The sequence below is a fragment of the Siniperca chuatsi genome, linkage group LG16 (assembly GCF_020085105.1).
Source record: "Siniperca chuatsi isolate FFG_IHB_CAS linkage group LG16, ASM2008510v1, whole genome shotgun sequence".
Lineage (NCBI taxonomy): Eukaryota > Metazoa > Chordata > Actinopteri > Centrarchiformes > Sinipercidae > Siniperca > Siniperca chuatsi.
Genome location: NC_058057.1, coordinates 19,283,616 through 19,304,886, shown reverse-complemented (window position 1 = coordinate 19,304,886; position 21,271 = coordinate 19,283,616). Strand labels below are relative to the sequence as shown.

At 39.3% G+C, this 21,271-nt stretch overlaps 2 protein-coding genes across 2 annotated transcripts; both read right to left on the bottom strand.

Moving 5' to 3' along the window:
- Positions 1 to 1,803: 1,803 nt before the first annotated feature.
- On the bottom strand, positions 1,804 to 8,254 carry slc35b2 (solute carrier family 35 member B2). Its single transcript, XM_044170068.1, has 4 exons — positions 7,909 to 8,254; positions 5,235 to 5,422; positions 4,932 to 5,092; positions 1,804 to 3,916 (listed from the first exon to the last, which is right to left on the bottom strand). Exons 1-4 carry the CDS (start codon positions 7,926 to 7,928, stop codon positions 2,984 to 2,986), a joined length of 1,302 nt encoding a protein of 433 aa, XP_044026003.1. The 5' UTR covers positions 7,929 to 8,254; the 3' UTR covers positions 1,804 to 2,983.
- Positions 8,255 to 10,489: 2,235 nt separating this feature from the next.
- On the bottom strand, positions 10,490 to 19,911 carry nfkbie (nuclear factor of kappa light polypeptide gene enhancer in B-cells inhibitor, epsilon). The gene is made up of 6 exons (XM_044170069.1): positions 19,114 to 19,911; positions 15,388 to 15,490; positions 13,847 to 14,057; positions 13,263 to 13,351; positions 12,096 to 12,344; positions 10,490 to 11,393 (listed from the first exon to the last, which is right to left on the bottom strand). Exons 1-6 carry the CDS (start codon positions 19,431 to 19,433, stop codon positions 11,331 to 11,333), a joined length of 1,035 nt encoding a protein of 344 aa, XP_044026004.1. The 5' UTR covers positions 19,434 to 19,911; the 3' UTR covers positions 10,490 to 11,330.
- Between the last annotated feature and the right edge of the window lie 1,360 nt (positions 19,912 to 21,271).

Genomic DNA, 21,271 nt, shown 5'->3' with positions numbered 1-21,271 from the left:
TAAGCTAAGTTAGCTAGCAGCCTCATATTTAGTGTAAAGACATGGAAGTGTTACCAATCTTTTCATCTAACTCTCAGCAAGTAAATGTGTTAACCAATGTCAAACTTTTCCTTTAAAAGGATTTGATGCATTTCACCTTCTCAGCAGCTTCTAAGTGCCCTTGACAAAGCCATGAACCCTCCTCCAGGCCAGCTGCTCTGAGGTATGAACAGAATACAAAGATTGTTTCGGGAAGCTCCGAAGCGATTCCGGGTATTGCCAAAACAGTCAGATGCTCATGCTGGATAATAAAAGTTACAATAAAAAAAACTCAGCCTGTGTCAACTCTGCAGTCAGAGCAAGAGCCCAAAGTGACTGGCCGGGGGCTGAAACCAGAGGTCTGTATGTCTGCAGCCTCTCTCACCCCACCACATCTTTTGTTTGTCATTTGCATTATTGAAAAGAGGACTGGATACACTGACATTGTGACGCACTACTCCAAACCAGATGGGGTGTAGGACATTGTGAAATGAGAGGTGCGGGGAAATTCCCCCATCGAGCAGCTGTGAGATTGATAAACCAGGGGGAAATGTTTTCTCGCACTTCACAGTCAAACACGGTCTTCAGTTTGATGTTCTGTGAATCATATTAGTGGTCTGGTTTATGAATCAGTGTAGAATGCAAAGAGCAGCTCGGTCATGGTTGTTTCGAAAATAACATATTCTTTTCTTTATGAGACCGGAGAGAGTGGAAGGAATATGGAGAGATGGCAGAGAGGAAAGAGAATTAAATGACTGATAGTCAGTGACCATAGAACTGTGCTGTTGTAAGATCAATGCCAATATAGAAAAAGTTAGGACAAAACCATGTTCACTTGTTTTCATAAGAACATTTAACTTAAAAACCTACATACAGATGACATCCAACTCTATATAACTCTTTTTATTGTTGACCGGAGCCCCTTTAATCTCTTGAAAACTGCATCTCTGACATCAATTTATCGATAACCCAAAATTTCAAACATCATCTCAGCACATTACACCTCAGGCAAGAAATCTGGGTGTTATCATTGACTCTGATTTAGCTTTCCAGATGCATATAAGGAACATAACTAAAACAGCCTATTATTGAAATAATATTGCCATGGTCAGACCTGCAGAGAGGCTTATGTATGCTTTTATTACAAGAAGGCTCAACTCAGTAAATCAATTACAGCTAAAATCTGTTACTACTAGGCTGCCATTTTTTGCCACATTAGCGTTGCATAGTAGCATTGTCAGCCTGTTGGTCCATCCCACTTTAATCCAGACTGAAATATCTCAACACCTATTGGATGGATTGCTGTAACATTTATGTACAAATTTTCTTGGTCCCCAGGGGATGAATCCTAATGACTTCATGTAGCGCCACAATCATCTCAAAATTTTAATTTGTCCAATAGTTAGTTTTATCTAACAGTTTGGTTTTCACTACAATGAGCCTTACAGCCAGAGCTGCTAGCATGGCTGAAGACTCTTAACCATGTTAAATAACATATACTTCTGCAAAAGTTTGGAATTTTTTTATGGATTATTTTATCATTTTATTCTTGTTTTTGGATTTATAAGTTAAGTTATAAGTTAAAATTGTCTACTCTTTCATTTTTGTTTACAGTCATTGCTAATGTAAAGCACTTGAGTTGTATTTTGTGTATGAAAGATGTCACATAAATAAGGTTTATCATCATCATTATTGTATTACCTGCAAAGCAAACAGCACTGATCACGAGGCAAATCCTTTAGCACAATGTGAAACAGTAAAATCAAACCACTTCACTTCATAGTCTTAAATTAATTTAATATGTTTTATTATTAATCCAGTTACCAGAGGAAATAGTAGAATGATAAAAACAACGTACCAGTAACATTGCATTTCCCTTGTATGCATTCTGTTCTGCAAACTCCCACCTGGGCCAACAGTATCTTCACATCCTTATGATGGCAATGAGTGTCATTATCATCATCCATTCAGTATTCTTACAAACATTCACATGTAACGGTGAAACACATGAAGCAGTCCTTCTACAAAAGTACACAACAGACAAGTTGGTTGGAAATAAACAATGACTTAAGAGATATATTTACAAGATTTCTTAGCCTGATTTTAAAATAGTAAGTAAAATCTATGTTGAGAAGACAACAACAACAAAAAAAAAATCTTAAAGTAATGTGTTGCAAAAACTACCCATAGCAGCATCTGCTTCAGTGATGTCGGGGCAAAATTATACAATTTGTAAGTAGTGCACTCTTTATTACACAAACTGTTGTTTACCACCCTCTATTACAGATGGTAGCCTCTGGAACATGGTAATATACTGTACCTTAAATTAAACAGTAATGTATGCACCATGTGTTCAGACTATGTTTAGATAAAATCCCACATTAAGACACATAAAGGCCCCTGCTCTCCAACATGGAGGACTGTGAGATAAGCATCTGGCTATTGTGACCGGAAGGTACCTCAACGGATAGAAAGTGTTGTCTTTACAGAAGGTGACAGTCTTGTTCAAATATTTGGGGTAAAGTTGAGTAAGGGGCATTGTCATTAATGCTTGAAAATGAACGCTTAGCCATACAGCTCACATACATTTTCCAGGGTCACAGTAACCTATTTGGCTGCACAAGCCATGTACGGTGGTTCAGGAAAAAAATATTGTACTGTTAAACTGAAAGGGGTGAAGAGGCAGTTTACACAGTTTATGGTTTCATGTATTAGACAATCTTACAGGCACTCAAAACGTCTGTGACTGCTGACCTGACAAATCACATGGACCCCTTAGGGGCATCTTGGTGTAAGAGTCAAAACTGCAGAATCCCTTTCTGTACCATTGCTAACAAATATAAAAACAAATGGAAAAGAACAGTAAAAACACAAAAAAGAACAACCAAACAGATACACACAAATAGACAAAAAAGCACCACAGAAAACGTGGTCTCAATTCTCAATTTGGTGCGACTTTAAAGTGCTACACCTTCTGTCCAAGCGGCTGCGCTGACCGGCGGCCTGACTTCATGCGGCTACGTGCATACACCCGTAGGAAAAGTGCCAAGAAAACTACAGCAACACCAAATCCACCTACTAAGGTGACGGCGTGACCGTAAAGGAAACAAGAGAGGAGAATGGCGATGGCCTGCCGCAGGGTCATAATGATGGTAAAGACTGCAGCACCAAACTGGTTGATGGTGTAGAAGATGAAGAGCTGGCCGCATGCTGAGCACACGGACAGCAACACGGCATGAAAGGCAAACTCGGAGTGGCGTGTCATGAAGGCCACCGAGTCGAAGAAGGCACCCTGCTCCAGCAGCGAGCCGACGGTGAAGAGGCAGGAGAACAGATTTACCCCGAACATCATCTGCACTGATGACATCTTGTACTTGAACAGGTTGTCCTGCCAGTTGGAGGTGAAGCTGTCAAAGACGATGTAGCCGATGAGGATGACGATCCCACTAAAAGTGGTGACGGTGGACGGGTGCTTACTGGGCGTGCTGGACAGCAGGAACATGCTGACACCCACTGAGATCAGCACGGCGGTAAAGTACTCCCAGTATTCGTAGCTCTTGTGGGAGACGATCTTACCCATGAGCATGACAGGAATGACTTTGGAAGCCTTGGCCAGGACTTGAGTGGGGAAGCTGATGTACTTGAGGGCCTCGTACTGGCACCAGCTGCTAAGGATGTTGGAGAGCGAAGCAAAGGAGTACTTGTACATGGGTGCTCCGTGGCGAGGTTGCTTGAACAGGATGCACCACAGGCCCGACACGGTCAGAGCCAGGATACGGTTCATGAAGACCAAGAACTGAGAGTCCTTGAATTTCTCACCCTCGTCTTCTGGCGTCGTGGCACCGTACGAACGTGTCATCACCCTCTCCTGCAGGACTCCCCATGTCAGGTACGATACCTAAGAATAAGAAAACTGACTTTAGCTTTTCAGGGGGAAGACTTCATGTTATATTTTTGTAGCAGTAGCAATTCTGCTAAACATTTGAACACTGAAGTTGTTTCTTGACCTTTGAACTTGAACTACATAATAAGGTTGGAAACAGTTGCATTGGGTGGTTCAGATTTCTTTTGGGTATTTCTATGTCATCATGTACTTGAAGCATACAGTAGATTTGGATATATTAACCTCTGTCCTAATAAAATACTCATATACCATTTGTACCATGAGAGAATTTTTGGTCGCCGTAATCATTCATCCTCTTAATACTGGCAGTGAAGCCATACCTTCCTAACGCAACTACACTGTATTTAAGAAGGTATCTTCAAACCTACATGCATCTACCAGGAAGTATCCCTCTGCCACAGCTCTGCAAGGAAACACTGTCCAGGGAAACACAAAGATGGACTTTTGTACTAAGAAGACCAAAACTTAGGAAGATAACCACTTGACTTAAACTGTCGGAGCCTCAGCTTGACTTCAGAGTGCATTTTTGCACATAACAAGGACTGTGGATTTTGTCCACCATTTCTTAAAGAGTATTTGCATTAGGAAGGGATTACTTCATGGCCAGTATGATAAATGGGTGATAAATCTCTGTAGATTTGTCACTACGAGCAACCTCTTTCACATTATATGTAATCATTTGGTCCATTGCTAATATTAAAATATTGATTAGTGCAGCATTAAGATAAGCTTATACTTTAATGTAGAACTTGATTTCATAGATGGTGAAGTTACAGGCCTGCACCAGTGTTTCTTAACCAGCACCGCCTTTTATACAAACTTTACTGAAGCATCTTTTAAAATAGCAAGTAAGCTGAGCACAGACCAAACAGTGGGTTGAATCACATACAAACATAAAAAACCCTCCCTACAGCTGCACAAACAGAAACATTATATGGTGGTATTATAAGGAGTAGACCACATGTCGCTATATATATTTAATGACTGTATTTTCTGGGAGGATCCTCACCTGAAGTCCAGCAGAACAAAAGATTAATTTGATGACCTGTCTGACTGACGAGCCTGAATCACCCTCGTTCCTGGGTGCAACTGACACGTCATCCAACAGACCTGTTTTGGCCTCACTGCCAAACACACAGGTCTTTATGATAGGGTAGCAAATCCCACTACCTGAAAGAAAGGAAAACATTCATACATAAAAAATAATGAATGAAGTTGATATCAAGATCAGGAAGGGACTACGACAACAAGTTTGTGTTCTTTAACTGGCATACATTTCCAAATTAGATGTCAGTATCTCACAAGCCCAAACCTGTTTCTAAGTAATTGCTACGCTTGAAGTAGCTAATGAGGAGGTAGCCAGGGATGATGATGGTGCAGTATCCCAGCATGTTGACGAGGAAGCGGAAGAGCCAGACATCGTGCCAGCCTTCCAGTAGTGATGACTCTTCAGCAGCCACAGTGGAAGGGAAGAGAAGCAATACAAGTGCAGGCCAAACCCTACAGGGTAATACAATATGGTATATCAGGCCACATTGTAATTTGTGACTGATTTCTCTATGTTATATACATTTAATATTATCAATACATCAAGACAATACATTTACATTACTAACCATCATGCTGATGATAAATATTAAATGGGTGACCATGTGAAAAAGCCAACACTATTTTAATGTCCGTTTATTACTTTATAACGCTCATCAGAATTCATAATAAAAGCATAAACTAAGTAGCCAATACAAAAGTTCAAAGTTAATTTGTTAGTATTTCATCGCCATTTCATGATACATCCTCATCACACAGGATGGATACAATAACCATGGCAGGATACCTAAAAGTAGTGTTTCTTTCCTAAATGTACTGAGACACATCACTTGAACAGAGGAATGCTGTGTTATCTTGCATCATGCTTCAAAACAGAGGTCTTGTAGCAGCAGCAACTGAATGGCGCTACCCTGGGCAGACATTTTGCAGTGAGATGAATAATGATGGCAAGAGTGAAAAGGGCTACTCCAGCAATTTAGTAATGCATTTATAAAGTTGAGGGAACTTGCACAAGACAGATTTAAAAATGAAAACTGATGCAGCAGAGACCAAGATATCCAAACATTTAGTCCCTAGGTTGAGTCAAGCTTTAAAAACACTGATTCCTACACCTCCCATAATGCAACGTCTTTCATGGCACACTTCCTGCCAGGCAAATGCCTATGTCTTTCTAACTTCCCCTAGTTTGTAATGCAGGGTTCCTGTTAAAAATTCTCCAAGTCTCTAAGCGGAGCCGACAAACCCTGATGACATCACAAGGGTTATTTTCTCAGTAAACTCCTTCCAGAGGCTGGCTGACTTCCTGTTGGCTCCCGCACACATGAATGGGATGAATTAATTTAATCATACGGCTCTTCTAGACTTTCCAAATGTTCCAACTGTGATAAAATAAAGAGTAATTTTCGAGGGGGTTGTGACGCTCAGAAAAATCTATCCACCATATTACAGCCACTCCTTTTCCAAGGATTGTGTATGGGAAAAAAGCATTTTGGGTCAGTGTGTGTCACGTGATGAACACGGAAGTTGCAATATCCCATGCATCCACTACGCCAAAACTGCTTCACAGTCCAGTTCTGTTCCTGGGGGCTTGGTTTTCACAAGCTGAGTAGTAAACAAGCAAACCCATCTTCATGCACAACATAGGCTGGCTATAGGTACAGAATGAAAGGTATGGAGGATATAGTGTGAAATCATGTAAAACATCCATAACCTGTTAAATTAGCTGTGAAGAAATTAGATGAGCTTCATCGGCCACCCCCACAAACAGCACTGTTGACTCAAGCACACCTGTGGTGAAAAACTAGCTTCCTATGAAAAAGGTGTATTCCTTGCTGTCGTGGCACTGAGTGTGTATCCTATTCAGAGTGAGGCTGGGCCTCCTCCCAGGGGGCCTGAGAACCTGACTCACACAGAGCCTCTTTGTGTGGGACTCTGCTGTGGCCTGGCCAGCCAGTAGCCCACTGCAGCGAGACCTGGGCTTTGAACAAGCGACTTATTACATGGAGGAATGCACTGCGCTGGCTGGAAGCAGCCAACCCACAGGCTGCTACACCTCACAAGCACACAGAGAGAGCACTGCCAAAATATACCCGAGGAGAGAACGAGTGCTTGGGTCTTGTATGAATATATGATAGCAGATAATATGGACTGAAACAACACAGCATTTCCTCGTTTTAAAAAAAAGAAAGAGAATATGATGACCCAATCCCTCATAAAAACTATGCAACTGTTACTCCACAGCTGCTGCAGGAAGTGGTCTAGATAAATAAATACATTCACAGTAAACACATCAGCGCAGAGGGGAAAAACCCAGACCGGTGTTGCACCAAATTCTGTGACCCATCAGATTCTATGACCTGTGTAGGAATTTCAGCCACATTACCACTGCAAATGTATCACATACAGTATTTTGATAGGTGTTACCAAATATGGTGCCCCCATAGTATCTACAGACGGGCCTGTACACCTCAGTTTCACAGCTATCAAATTATGAGCTTAGCTATATCTAAATAGATCTATTACAGGGGCACAATTCTTGCTTAACAGCTATTGGCATTTGTAACCCTAGTGGGACACAATTTCTGTTAACACCTATTAAAACGCAGTAAGTAATAAAGTTTGGGAAAAAAACATTTGCAGAAGAAATATAAAGCGAACTTAGGCTAGCTGAAATTCCTATTCGTGTCACAGAATTTGGTATAACTCCAGTTCCTGTACACACACCGTACAGTTGTTACTTTAGCCAGCAGGTTGTTTGCACACTTAAACACAAAAAACACACTGACAGTCACTGTAACTATGAATAACAGAAATAAACGGTTAGCTAGCTGACTTCATTGTACGCTAACAACTATGTCAGTCAACATTCAGCTGAGCTTATCCACACCTAAAACTCATCTTTAGCATGACATATGTTCCAGTTAGCTCCTCAACGTTACCTCCATGAAAAAGAAGGCATTTTCCCACACACTGTCGTCCGACTCCTGGCGCAGCACACACGCCGACAGACTCAAACGTATCCGCTGTAACAGAGCATGAAACCACAGGTACCAATATGTTATTAATTACAGACTGTCTTCTTTCGGACTAGCCGCCTTTAGCTTTGGTACCTCCAACTTATCCTCAATGGCCGATGTGTTCACTTGAGCAGGAAAGTCCCCCTCCTCTTTACTCAACACCAAGGATGCCGGAGACAGAGAACAGCGCCCAACCGGCGGCCCCGCCCCTGTCGGTGTGGAGGAGTAACTGCAAGTCAAAGCAAATTTATTTGTAGAGCATATTTCATACACAAAAGCAATGCAAAGTGGTGTACATGATGCATTAATAAATTACAAATGAAATGCAGCATAAAATCATGTAAAAAGATTTAAAATCATGAAAAAAATCAGACAACTAAATAGGTAAAGATGTAAATGCAAGGTGGATAATGATATGTGCTTTAGGTTCAGTCAAAGGCACAGTATTTAACCTGGCGCTGCTGCCTCCCTGTGCTATGTGGACATGTAGTACAAACATAGAGTAAAGAAATAAAGCAAAGGTCAAAACTCCAGGAACACTTGTAGTATTAAGAGCAACTTTATTATAAGCCCGATGCTTTTTCGGTTTGTGGCCTCAAAGACCAATAAGTCCTCTCCATGCACCTTGGAAGTAGGTGAAGTTGTGCCAGAAATCCCTGCTCTGCTTAAAGTACAAACTACCCAACAGTACATGAAGTAAATACATACAACAGTAAGAAAGGGGCCATTCTGCATAATGAGTATTATTACTTTTGATACTTAGCTGACAATATTATGTAAGTAAAATTTTGAATAGCAGGCATTTTGACTTGCCATAGCATGAAAAGCACAGGTGGAACTAATGCTGTTAACGATGGCATGAGTGAGCATAAACAATAACTGACACATCTAAATGGAATACAACTATTATTATTGTTATTAATTACACCTGTGCTTTTTCTGCTATGACAATGTCTGCTGTGGAAAAGGCCTATGCAGGACTTGTAATGGAGTAAATTTTATATTGTAGTATTTCTACTTTTACTCGAACAAAGGATCTGAGTACTTAGAATAAATAGTCTATAAGGTCTCTTGACCTTAAGTGCTTTTAATCAGAAATACTTACCGAAAGTTGTTGGAAACATGCGTCAGCTCCCTGCATGTTAAAGCAATACTATATGTCAGGTTGCCAAATAATAACATAGCACTTCATATATAATTACAGATTTACTTAATTCATTCATTTTGCCATTCATTGGTGACAGGTTTCACTGTCTCCATCCCCTCCATGGTGCAGCTATTTATTTCTAACATTACTAAAAGCAGCATTTGATCTGCATGGCTGTCTTGTAAAATGAGAAAATGATTAAATGTTGGGAGGTTTTCTATTTTGAAGATGTAAATTTAGACTGCATTACTAATGACATACCAAAATGCTAAAAAACTTCCTTTAAAAAGGCACAACTAATGCCACCATTTTTGGACACTGGCTCACATCACAGTCTTTATGATGTATTATTAAAACAGCACCTGGCTCATTTACAGAAGGAAAATATATGGTAGAGTACTTAATGGTAAGTGAAACTGGCTTATCCAACTTTTTCACAACATCTTTCTGTTTTTAATATTGCCTATCGCAACACCAGCATAACCTACACTGTATAAAACAGAAATAACTTATGACAGACTCAATTGGGGAAGTAGGTATAGTTTCATAACTCACTGTTCTAGCAGTTGACCACAGACGTTTGTCTGTTTAGAAGCTGTCACCATAAAAAGTTATGTTAGCGTACATGGATCTGCGACTATCAAACCCTTACAATACTGTTTACCTGACCAGAGGAAAGATAAATTATTGCCTCAGATTAAGTTAGGTGTAATTACTGTTGAGAAATATTCTGGCTAATATCCCTACATGAACATGTAGTGAGGACTTTTTACCATCCTATTATCCAACCTGTCTTGCTGTGGGTATGTGCTTTTAAAAGAGATACAGCTGAGTGGAATTTCCAGCCACTCAGCAGTCATTGTATTATAGGAGCCATCAGGAAGAAGCCACTTACAGGAAAACAAAAGATACACCTTACAAAAGCAGCTGACAGGAAGCAAAGAAAAGAACTGGGGTGTTTTCATTAAAGAGCTTCGTCACAAAGTCCGCTCATTACAGTTTACTGTATACATTTATGATAGGATGTCTTTGCTGTGAAATCTAGGCCAGTCATACAAATCACAATAGTGATTTTGAAATTTTCACAGGTGTGTTAAAAAGGGTTCCAAGGGCTTACCAAATTACCTAACATCTCCTTTCACTCAAATGGCATATATAATTCATATAGCTTCTTCTGTCTCTGTTTGCATGTCTTAAATATCTTTTATGAAGCTCTTTGATAAACCTGGAGCTACCAGTGTAGAACAGATGGTGGATAATGAGTTTGGGTGTGTACAGATATCTCACATATCACTAATGCCTGTAAATGCAGGTTAAAACCTTTACCCTTTAACCAGAAAAGAGCACAATATACAGTGAGTTTTTTTTTTATTTTATTACAAAATAAATGAACTGCTTACATTAACTAGACAGGGCAGTGTAATTACACACCAGAGAACAGTAACAGTTTAATAGAGAAGATAAATAGAGAAACTGTTTCACAACATGAAGTAGCAACCCTAAAAAAAAATCAAAAATATGAAGCTGCATTTTGTGTTGTATATTTTTATATGGGCTACCAGTTTTTTAAGAAATAGCAGGGATGTGATTAGTTTGTCTACATAGGATTGCAGGTCTCTTTGGGACACAGTTAGTTTTAAATTTAGTAAATGGAGCATTCATTTTGTTCAGCCTCTGATTGCATTCCTCAAAAAATCTTTCTGTGGTTACAATGAGAGACCACATTTTCAGAGATATAAACACGCACAATACAAATGCAATCATAGCACTGATAAAGTTTGAGAAACTATTAAAAAAGCAATTTGAATGTTCTTTATTTCTAGCCATTAAAACTAAGTTAATGTGATAAAGAGGTAGCATTTTTTATGGACACTGAAAATGGTGATAGAAAGTTTGGCAATCGCATTGAGGTGGCTTTTGCTGCAACCCCTCCAGAGGCATGCAAAAAGAAGCAAAGTATTTGAGCCAATGACTCAGAAACAGAGATTTTTTTTTATCAGTGTTGAATTACACAGAAAGTAAGATTTATATGGTGCACATATTTGTCTAGATAATGGATAAATACAGATCAAATCAGAACGTACTACAAAACTTCAGCTTTTTTTTTTTTTTTTTTTTTTTTTTTTTTTTTTAAATCAAAAGGTTCTAGCTGCAGTGAGGCTCTAGACAATTTTAAGATTGTTGTTCAGCCTATAATTCAGCTCAAAACTACCGACCTCCCGGAGATCTGGATGTCATCAAAAGGAAATAGAGCCAGAATCTGAAAGACAAAGATACAAAAGGTCAAATTTTACTCCTTCCCTAATTGTCAATTACTGTCCTCGCCAGATGGCAGGAAAAGCAAAATAACTGACACACAGTACTTATGTAAGAATTGCAGTTGAAGTCATGGAAGTAAATGCTGTTCAACTCTTATCCCTATAGCTCTTTGACATTATGAAGAGTGGAAACTTAAAAGGGTAATGCTGGTGTTATTATATATTTTTCTTGTCAGCAAATCCCATGAAAAGACCAAAAGCAACAATCTGTTAGTCCATCTTTCACACTTTCCGACTTCTCTACCCTGTCTGTGGCACTCAGTCCCAAGACCATTTCTTTCAACTGAATCCATAAAGCTAGTCACTGTAGTTTTTAGCAAATGTTACTCAAACAGGAGTAAATAGTGCATTTGTTGGGGACTACTTTCAGCTGCGGATTAATACACATTTGATGGAAGTATTTATGGAGGCAGAATGGTGTATGTAGGATTGACTCAAAATAAACAACAGTGCCCATGTTCATCATAATGAAAGAACGTGTCAGTCACCCAGTGCAACAGTGTGGCTCACTGTAAATGTTTTTTATAGTCGTTGGAAAACAATGGAGCCCTAAGACACAGAGGAATAAGATATAAAATATGTATGGTGATCCATCCCAGCAGTTTCCTTTGATGTACCTGTAACTGTCAATCACAATAACTCACATCATCATTGCCGTCAGCCAGATCCAGCGCTGTTTCGTCCTCCATGTTTCGCAGCATTGTGTCAGCGCCAGACTGGCAGAGGAGGTTGGCGATGGCGGCGTCCTGTCTCCCCACCGCAAGATGCAGGGGCGTGCAGCCATTAAACATGGCAGCATCCATATTGGCTCCCCTGCTGAGCAGCAGCTTCACTGATGTGATGTCATGCAGCTCAACAGCGAGATGAAGAGCTGTTTTGCCACTGGTTCCTTCCTGCGAGGGGTGTAGATGGAAAATAATAATGAGAAATTCCAGAGGTACACAAACAGGACAACATCATAAAATAGGTACTATTAATTTTAATAATTTTGTTAGTTTGATATTTTTTGCACATATCTATGTGCATATATCTACATATATATTTTGCATTCTGCAAGGTTGCAAAAAAAGGACGCAGTAAGTCATATGATAATAATGATAAACCGGATGTGAGGCAGAGTGATATGTTTGGCTGGTGATTTAAACTGAGTGGAATGTCTGGGGTAGTTTCGGGACTGACTGCCATGTTCCCTTCCATCAATAGAAAGTTAAGAGTGGCTGGCCAGCCCAGCCTAATCATATCTCAAATCTAATTATGTCTCCACGAATCCTGCAGGAAGCCCTGACCTCAGCTCATATCACTATCAGCATTGCACAGGTGCAGCAGATTTATAGACAGGAACACGACATAAGGCCAAGCACAGTAAACACAGTTTGAAAGGGATAAGTGTGATTATAAATACTGGCACATTACTGGATCAAATGAAGCAGACTGCAGGGCAACCCTACTCAGAGACTAACAAAACTTGATTATACACAGGCAAACTGTACTGTTCTCATCCTCTCCTTCACTCTTTTTCTTCAACACTTATGTTGAGAGAGACAGTCTATGATGTGTAGCTTAAATCTTATGAGTGGCAGGTCGGAGTCAGGGTCAGCTGGCTGTAGGTAGAGGTTTACTGTTTGAAATCAGAGACAATCTGAAGCTAATTTAAAGAGGGTCATTTCACACTAATTTACACAAAGCTTCTACTTTCTATTCTGTGGGATGAAGGATTCAGTGTGGATTCACCCTTTAAGTAGAGCCTTGTTATTAAAAACTATAATAATCCATATGATGCTGTTAAGTAAGGAGTCATTTCACAGACTAACCTGGATATTCAGGTCTGCTTCCTTTTTCATCAGTAGCTTCATAATCTGATGTTGCCTGTTCAGTGCAGCCAAGTGAAGACAGGCAAGACCTGCAAGTACACATCTTGTTTGAAATCTGGAACATGGGGCTTGTTTTGAGGTCAAAAGTGATTGAAAAATGCATTAAAAAAATTATGTTTTTCCAAATTACAAAATCAAATTGAGAACATGAGGACCTAGATCAACTACAGATCAGTTCTGCAAACACACCACATCTGTGCTGCCCTTGCAACTGTTGCTATTTCCAAACAAAGCTGCAGGACCAGAAAAATAAAAACTGGTTTTACTAGCTGAATGATGTAGATACACCACCCATTTAATTTGTCCCAAACTGTGGTCACTAGATGGTTTACAAAACTGAATTTGACAGATTCATTTCAAATTTCATGTTTCGTTTAATGCTATATTGGCTGAGCAATGGCAACCTTGTTAACTGTTTACTGTAAAGAGGGCACTACATTAAAGAAAAAACAAAAATTCAGCTATACCCACGGACAAATAATCCCACACATGATGCAAACACATAAAAATGCCTTTTTCCTCACCTCTCCAGTTCTGGGTCTCGAGGACTGGTGCCAGCTTGCTAGGGGAAACCTCTCTGGTCATCTCGGTGGCGCACTCTGTCTGCCCATGCTGGCAGGCCACATGGAGTGCTGTGTTCCCGTCCTGGTCCTGCAGCTCCAGGCTGGCCCCTTTCTCCACCAGGCCCTTCACCACATCTGTCAGGTTCAGGTAGGTGGCCAGGTGCAAAGGGCTCTGCGGATCACCAAAGAAAAAGGATGTGTAATGCAATCAAAACTGCATGTCTCTGGTTAAATTAAATACCATTTATTCATCATAACCAATGCATGCCAGAATTGTAGCATAATTAGTCGACTAATGGATTAATTGGCAACAATTTTGATAAATGATTTAAAGATTAATCAAGCAAAAATACAAACATTTACTAGTTCTAGCTTCTTAAATGTGAGGATTTGCTGTTTTCTTTTGATTTATAATATTTTAAATTGAATATCTTTGGGTTTTGGACTGTTGGTTGGACAAAACAAAAAGACATTTTACCCACAAATCGATTAATCTAAAAATTTTACTTAATTATTCTATAATGAAAATAATAGTTAGTCGCACCACTATTTAAGTTGTAGCCATTATCTTTCAACCTTGCCACTTCAGTCACTGTTTTCCTCCCAGAATGCCTTTGAACAGCCCCCAGAGAGCAGGCCTGTACCTGTTGGTTATATGTATGACTAAAGAGACCAACAGAGAACTATTCCACCTGAGAAAGCGAGAGTTGCACCACAAACAAGTCTTGTGGTTGCACTGCATTCTGGTCTATTGAGGATGCTGTGGGTGTATAATTTGATACCTCTTCCTCTTATATGATGGCTTTAATTTTTTGAACATCATTTATAATCAGAATGTTTTAGTAAGCCTGAATTGCATCTGTGCAACACACAATAAAACCGCAAAAATGCATCATCATTGGCTGTATTTGTAATCAGTGTGCAAATGTTTGGGGGTGGATTTCTTTTAAAAACCATAAGATGTAAAGAATAATTCTTCTTGGTATTGTGTCCAAATGTGAGGTCTTAGAATGACTACAGAGAGGAAATTAGGAAACCCAAATGGACTCAGATCTAACTGAGTCACTGTGTGAAGTGCTCAGTCTTAACTTCAGATATTTCCTTTTGACAGTTCTGTCAGTTTGCTCTGTCTTCACTTTGGTTTCTGCACTAGCAAGGCTCCGGTCTGACATCTTGAAGGACTGGAACAATTCCTCCACCCACATCCACACAAGGATACACTCCACAGCTCCCTGTGGTTCTATTTCTACAGGAGGTAGAGGAGGGGAGTTTCCATTCAAAGTCCCTTATGAGCTAACATTGGAACCACCCACAGTGACGTCCCTGAGAGAGGACGAACTGCAAATAAAGAGGAACAAGAGTTCTCTGGAAGCACAGAGATATAAATAATGCCACTGTTTCCACAATCAAGATACAGATTAAGAGGAAGTCTCTTTGGATTGAAAAATTCCAGCAGAAGCTGCAGTATGCGTGCGTAGTGGAAAGAGTCAAGTTGCACTTACCTGGTATAAATTGTTTTGTATGTCCAGGACTTCTTTTGGGAATAGCTGTATCAAATGTTGAGCGATCAATTCATCTTCATGGATGATTGCTAAGTGCAGGATTCTACAGGAGTGGCAAAGGAAAATAAACATCTTTACCCATTATGCTTGCAAAAACTTGCAGGTCTGCTTTATCTCACATTGAGCAATCAATGCACAAAAAAAAAAAGCAGTTGAGTAGTAGAGAAAAAAAGACTACATTTCACAATTTTCCTCAGTATTCAAGAGAGTACCTCGAAATGTAACACTTAGTGGGCTGAATGGCAAGATTTAGTGGTTGGGGTATTGAGCAATACAATTTATTTTAGAAAAGATAGCATAGCAAACTGTTAAAGTAAATGGGCATGTTAAAACACACTAAATGTTAAAACAAATGTGTGCAAAAAAGCAGGCATTATTTATTATTTACTATTGCAGACAAAGGCTACATATCTGCAAGGACGTGGCTATCTACCAGGACCTGCCTACATCATGCATCAACGCAACAGTGTGTTGATTTGTTTAGATACGAGCATGCATGGCTAACGTCACAACAGTAGTGAAAGATGGACCGTGGTAACAGCTCAAAAGTCTGACTTCACTTTATTAGAACACGACATGGCAAAGTGAAATGCATGTGGGAAACTACTTAGCTGTAAGTCAGGCTGCACATCAAATTTGACCAAACATTTAAGGCAGCACGTCGTCAATCTGTCTTGTGGTCACTGAAGACTTTGAATTTACTTATTTTAATGAAACAACAAAAGTCAAAGTAAACACTTAATAAAAATAACTTATTCTTTTATCTAAACATTTGACCTCTTTTTTTTTTTAAATCATATTGGAATTGAAACTGCAGTAATGTGCCCTCTTAAAGATCAGCAATAAGTTTTTCTCATGTCACAATAAAGGTCATTTAATTATTCAGAGACAGTGTGGGATCAAACGTTCCCACAAAATCTCACAGCACAGACATTTCATTCAGCCTTCTGCTTTGAGCTAGTCAATGACAAATCCAGATTTCTCAAATTAAATATTAAACACATTAGTTTTACCTGTACATAGAAAAAATTACTTTAGTGGTTCATTGTGATAATGTTACTATTGTTAATATTTAAGTCTGCATCCTAGAAAAGCCATTAAATGCAACTATATAATTCACTTAATTACCAAACGAATAATAAATTAATAGTTTATAGTACAATGGATGGCATATTACTTGTGCTCTTTAACTGGTTGATCAATAAAATCTACCTGCCTTATCTTGCATCATATTGTCTTTGCATTTTTTCACACCCAGAATCAATTCAATTCAATTCAGAATCAATTGGTTTTTTTTAAAGAAATCAATATAAAAATAACTCAACCATAATGATTAACAAAGTGGAAACACAAAAAGTTTCACTTTCTGGTAAAAACTGCAAATATGCTTTTTTGAATTTTTAAAAAGGTAAACTTATTTTTATGTGGATTAAAGTCAACTACTGTTAAACATTTAAAATGTGTGAAAAGATTTCATTGGGCCACACAAAAAAAATTTATTAAGGCTTGGAATCATGATATGTTGCCAAAGCTTACAATACTATCAAAATAAAGATGATTCAACAATTTTCTTGCAGTTACTGCAAGTAAACTACTACAACACATCACCAATTCTGTGGAATTATTTAACTATAACATCATTATAGACCAAACATTTAATCAATTAATCCAGAAAATGATTACTGTTATCCTTAGTTGCAGCCCTAAATGTAACTGAACCAGTGTGTGACTAAGTATGTAGGCTACAGGTGTTTTTATTCAAATTGTAAACACCCATAAACTGGAAAAAGCTAATGCTGAAGGAAAGACACAGTTTAATTTAAAATATCAGCGATAAATGGAAATGAATGCATCAATAAAGTGTACTGATAATGTTTCTCACGATATGTAGCTGAATAATTTTTTTCCCCCCACCAATAATGTCGTCACTGACTGAATTAAATGTCTGCAGATAAATGAATCTGCCCTACCAACTAGTCAGCCCTCTGAGCAAACATCTTAGTGTGAAAGGAACTTCCTGGTTTGAGTAAGACTTGAATGAATAAGAACTAAAAAATCCCACAAGGGAAAAATTATGTTTGCATGATTCTCTGTCAGTCTAAGCAGCTCAGTGTGGCGTGTTTCAGGTGTTTTCTTCCCCCTCCCAGGTATCTATTGTTAGGGTGTGAGAATGAAACCATGTGGCCCCAACAATCGGCAAGCGGAAATGAAAAGAGGTCAGAGACACAACAACACTTCTACAATGCTGTGAGAACATCAGTCGCTGGATTACAGTAGTGGCTGCAGGAGTCATCAGCAGGCCTGTTTTCACGTCAAACAAGACTGATGACATAGCAACACAAAGATGAGTGGGTCACACAAGAAGGTCTTCATGGGCTGATAAGGCTGTGTGTGGAGGTTGAGGTGTTTGGATTGTGTGCAAAAAGCAGCAGTTTCATTGACTCAAACTGAGAAATCAACAGCAGCAAAACAGCCACTGTGACAGGTAACCAACTGACATTTCTAGATGTGTAGTCTGGAAGGTGGAAAAAACAACAACTAAAAAAGACAAGACAGCAGTTAGCGAATTGCAGGATCCACCATAAAAAACATGCGCACACACTGTCCTATCCTGATCAACAAGTTTCTTGGATCAAAAGCTGTCCACACTGCAGCCTCACAGCATGTGCTTTGTCTGTGCTGCACGGGGAAGTCCAGGCCTATCTGTTTCACTTCTGTTTTCTGACAGAAACGCCTCACAGGAGTCCGTCCACATTCATGACAAGGACAAACTTCATTTTAAAAAGTCTGCAGTACCACACTGCTATGAAATCCCCTTCAAAACTGGTTATCACGGGAAGAACTGTGCCTCAAATTCAGTATGCTCTACAGACTCCATAAACTGCCATTCATGGGTGTTTTAAGTTCATTATCTCCAGTGGAATAAACAGCTGCTTGCACCACCAGCAGAGCTGAAACAATCAGTCGATTCACTGATAAGTTGATCAACAGAAAATTAAACAGCAACTGTTTTGATAATCGTTTAATCATTTAGGGCCATTTTTCCAAGCAAATGTGCCAAATACTATCTGGTTCCCGCTCCTCAAATGTGAGGTTTTGCTGCCTTTCTCCTTTTTATATCACTATAAACCGAATATCCTTGAGTTTTGGTTTGTTGGTCAGACAAAACAAGACATTTGAAGGTGTTCCCCTGGACTTTGGGAACTTGTGAAGGGCACTACTTGTTTTACTATTTTCTAACATTTTATAGACCAAGCAGATTAATCGATGATGAAAATAATTATTAGTTCAGCCCTTACCACCATAGCTACTGATGTTAAAGGAAAACATCACCTGTGTGTGTGTGTGTGTGTGTGTGGGGGGGGGTTGCCTCTTTTTCCAACTTTGTTCATTCTGGGGTACTGCAGACTACTTCAAGAGAGACTTAGCAAACATCATTGGTGAAAAAGTTGGCCAAAACTTAGACCAAAAAAAATAAATAAATTTGGACAAAAAGAGAAACATAGTTCAAATGCAAGGCACCATGTTTAAACTTCACCCACCAGTATGCAACAGTGAGCCTTACAGCAAATACCCAGCCATGCTCAGATAAGATTTTGCTTTTAAATAAGAAACTAAGAAATTTTGCTTTTAAATAATAAACTAAGAAAATAAACAAAAACATACGTGTCTCCATCTTCAGTAATAGTCGTGAGCAAGTTCTCCTCCTGTTCAGAGAGTTCAGAGATCTGTGCTTGCTCCTCATTGGCGCTGGAAAGCGTGAAGTCCCCCACTATGTCTGACAGACTCTCCACCGTGATGGACGAGGAGCCATAGGCTGAGTCCAGGCGCTCTTCCCCGGTGGAAAACTTGTCCCTCGGCCCGCTGAAGTCGGTGCTCGGCTCCCGGGGCTCCTCCGACTTCAGTATGGAGCGGTACGAGTCAATGCCCGAGTCTGTGCGGGTATCCTCCAGCAAGTCATCTTTCCTACAGTCGTCGCTCGCCATGGTGGTGGTGGTGGCGGCCTCTTTGGGTTTCCCCCTCCCTCCTTCCCCGAGGATTCAAAGGCTTCTAGCGGGTGTTGTCGCCGCTCGGTGCTCGGTGATGTGACCACTCCGAGGATAGCCTACTGACACCCGAGAAAACCACCGCTCCTTTGTGAAACCAGAGGAATGAGCCGCTGCGTTTCATTCCACTAACCAACAATACATGGTCTCACAGCGACAGGCCTTCAGTTTCTATCGATTATAGATGTTTTTTAAAGTTTCAAAACATGGTTCGGTCATTCCAGATTTTGTGAAATGGGTTAAAACGAGCGAAATGAGGCGAAGCGGCTACTCGTCGTATACATATCCGGTAACAGCAACACGAGCTCCAGGCGGAGAGCATATGAGCAATGAAAGGCGATAAGGGGAAGAGCTGACATGTGAAAGGTGAAGCCGTGTTTGTCACGCGGGGGAATCCCCAGTGCGCGTGAACCGTGTCGTGAACGAACACAAACTTCAACTGAAAGAGCGTCAAGGTCCGGTAGTGAGAGCGGAAGCGATACGATTTTCAAAATAAAAATAGTATGAACATTACCACAATTTAGGTGGGTTATTTTCAGATCTGTGTTTAAAGAACCATACATGTTTTTGTTTTGTTTATGTTTAAGGCTGATTGCCAAAAAAATACTTATACTTTAAATCACAACTAACCATTTTGCAATACATTTTTGGCAGCCACTGATTTCCATTCATTTTTGACAATCATTTAGCAGGGACATGACACCAAGTCAATTTCCTCTGTGTGTATATATATATATACAGTATTTTCAGCATTTTTAGAGTTTCTAAATTATGTTAGCTTAGTTTTTTTTTTCTTAGTTATTTGTTTTTCTCCTTGGAGGAGGAGAGGTCCGTTGTATAAGCCTGTGGCTTTTTGACCTCTCCTGACACATCTCTTATTTTTTCATCATCTGGATTTTATAGTTTTATGTGTGTGCAAATACAAAAATAAAGACTATGTTTAAATTTGTCAACTTTTTAGTAATTCAGTTGAATTACCCCCCAATTCTAATCAAATTATTTCACCTGCCAGAATTTTATCCCTGACAGAGTGGAGAAAGCTTTGAAACAACATGTAGATCCTCATGTTGGGAAATAAAAGTTGTGCACCATGTAATTGTACAGTTAACTGATTAAAGTGAAACTCAAGTCTGCATTCATGTTTGTCAAAGTTACATTATTGTAAGGCAATGCAGACTTCTCAAATCAGTCTGTGCTTAAACTGCATTACAATGCAACAATAATGTAACATTGACAAAAATTACTCAACTCATGGTCAAAATGGTCAGCAAAAATATTAAGTATACATGATTTGTATTTAAAGAGCTAAGCACACTGATGTGGTCCTTTTAAGCCTTTTGGGGCAAATCCAAGTCAAGTCTCAAGTCTTCATAAATAAATTGCAAGTCACCTGCCTGTGTTTCAAGTCACTGAATGTTGACCATTAAATCTGACATGGCGTATAAGATTTTCCTTTTCAGTGTTTTTTTTTTACATATGTTAGACCAAGTCATTTTAATGCATATGCTTTATAATTAAATGCTCAACCGGCCATGCATGGTAAGCTTGTTGTCTTTTTTTTTTTATCATAAGACTTGATGTTAAGTCACAGCAGCCATGTTCAAGTCCTCATTTTTGTGACTTAAGTCTGATTTGAGTCCAAGTACCAAGTCTTATTAATTTCTTCACCAAAATAACACAACAAATAGTTTCTCCTCTAAACTTCCCTTCAGTAAACTGTATTTCTCAACAAGACACATTCAACACACATGAGTTTTATTTTTTAAGTCATAACCGGA

What these genes read in the sequence shown, in the direction of transcription:
- nfkbie (XM_044170069.1), bottom strand. Translation starts at nt 19,433, where the DNA reads ATGGCGAGCGACGACTGTAGGAAAGATGACTTGCTGGAGGATACCCGC. An exon ending in ATTACTGAAGATGGAGACAC is followed by an intron (nt 15,491 to 19,113) that starts GTATGTTTTTGT and finishes CCACTCCTGTAG; the next exon opens with AATCCTGCACTTAGCAATCA. An exon ending in TACAAAACAATTTATACCAG is followed by an intron (nt 14,058 to 15,387) that starts GTAAGTGCAACT and finishes GGTGATCCGCAG; the next exon opens with AGCCCTTTGCACCTGGCCAC.
- slc35b2 (XM_044170068.1), bottom strand. Translation starts at nt 7,928, where the DNA reads ATGCCTTCTTTTTCATGGAG. An exon ending in ATGCCTTCTTTTTCATGGAG is followed by an intron (nt 5,423 to 7,908) that starts GTAACGTTGAGG and finishes ATTACCCTGTAG; the next exon opens with GGTTTGGCCTGCACTTGTAT. An exon ending in TTTGTTCTGCTGGACTTCAG is followed by an intron (nt 3,917 to 4,931) that starts GTGAGGATCCTC and finishes TCTTATTCTTAG; the next exon opens with GTATCGTACCTGACATGGGG.